The 966-nt window shown below is 59.9% G+C and overlaps 1 protein-coding gene across 1 annotated transcript in view; it reads left to right on the forward strand.

The window, feature by feature from the left end:
- DENND3 (DENN/MADD domain containing 3) overlaps positions 1–966 on the forward strand; it is a 44,689-nt gene that overhangs the window by 36,290 nt on the left and 7,433 nt on the right. Inside the window, exon 21 of the mRNA XM_010834810.1 lies at positions 880–960. Within this exon, the coding sequence (XP_010833112.1) occupies positions 880–960 (81 nt within the window). The remainder of the gene's footprint in view (positions 1–879; positions 961–966) is intronic.

The following is a 966-nucleotide window of genomic DNA, read 5'->3' on the forward strand; positions in this document are numbered from 1 at the left end:
TTGCATGGGACCCCCTTGTGCCTGTGTCCAGCTGTGCCCTTCTTATCAGGATGCTGGTCAGTAGCTGGATTAGGATCCACCCTGTTAGCGTCATTTAACTACTTCTGTGAAGACGCTGCTGTGAACTAAGGTGGCATTTAAAGTGCGGGAGGGTAAGGGCATCAACATATCTTCGGGACCACAGTTCAGCCCGTCAGCTGTTGAACCTCACCTCATTCCTCACTGTCCTTACTTCACTGAGATTGTCAGGCCCTGAGGGCAGCCCCCATCTGTCCTCTCACTATGGCCTGGGCCTGGATCAGGGCCTGGCACACAGCAGGTGAGGGGTGGGGGCACTGAGGCGGGCCCGCTTCCCGCTGTGGCCTGGGAGCAAGTGGACACAGTGACCGTGGTTCCTTTTTGATGGCTCCCTTGGAGCCACCCCCACCCTCCTGTCCCCCGAGTTTCAGGGGTGCCATGTGTCCTCAGTTGAAGGTGACACGCCATCAGAAGGTGAAGGGCACACACAGCACTAGCTGAGCCTGCCCCCTGCAGCTGCCAGTCCCTGAGCCCTGCTGACCCTTGACCTACGTGTGCAGGGGCGCAGGGAGCACTGGGTTTCTGGCCCCTTGCTGGGGGAGGTAGATTTTAGTGAGGTTCTGCTCACAGTCCCTGATGGAGGGATGGTGAACCATACTGGGCGGTGCTGGGGGCAGGCGTGGGCACTGAGCTTACGCCCACCACCCTGACGTCCCCTTGGGCGGGTCGTGGGTGCTGTGCCTGGTGGCAGCTTTGTTCTTTCTGGATGGAAGGGCCAACTTTCCATCATCAGCATCATCATCACCGTCATGTGGTCTCCTTGGGGCCGCAGTTGAGTGTGTGTGTGTGTTCACCCCCCAGCACCGTGTACTCGTGCAGCGCCGACGGGACTGTCCTGGCGTGGAACGCAAGCTCCCTGCGGGTGACCGGCAGGGAGCTTGCGTTCCA

The sequence above is a fragment of the Bison bison genome, unplaced genomic scaffold (genome assembly GCF_000754665.1).
Source record: "Bison bison bison isolate TAMUID 2011002044 unplaced genomic scaffold, Bison_UMD1.0 scf7180017864036, whole genome shotgun sequence".
Taxonomy (NCBI): Eukaryota; Metazoa; Chordata; class Mammalia; order Artiodactyla; family Bovidae; genus Bison; species Bison bison.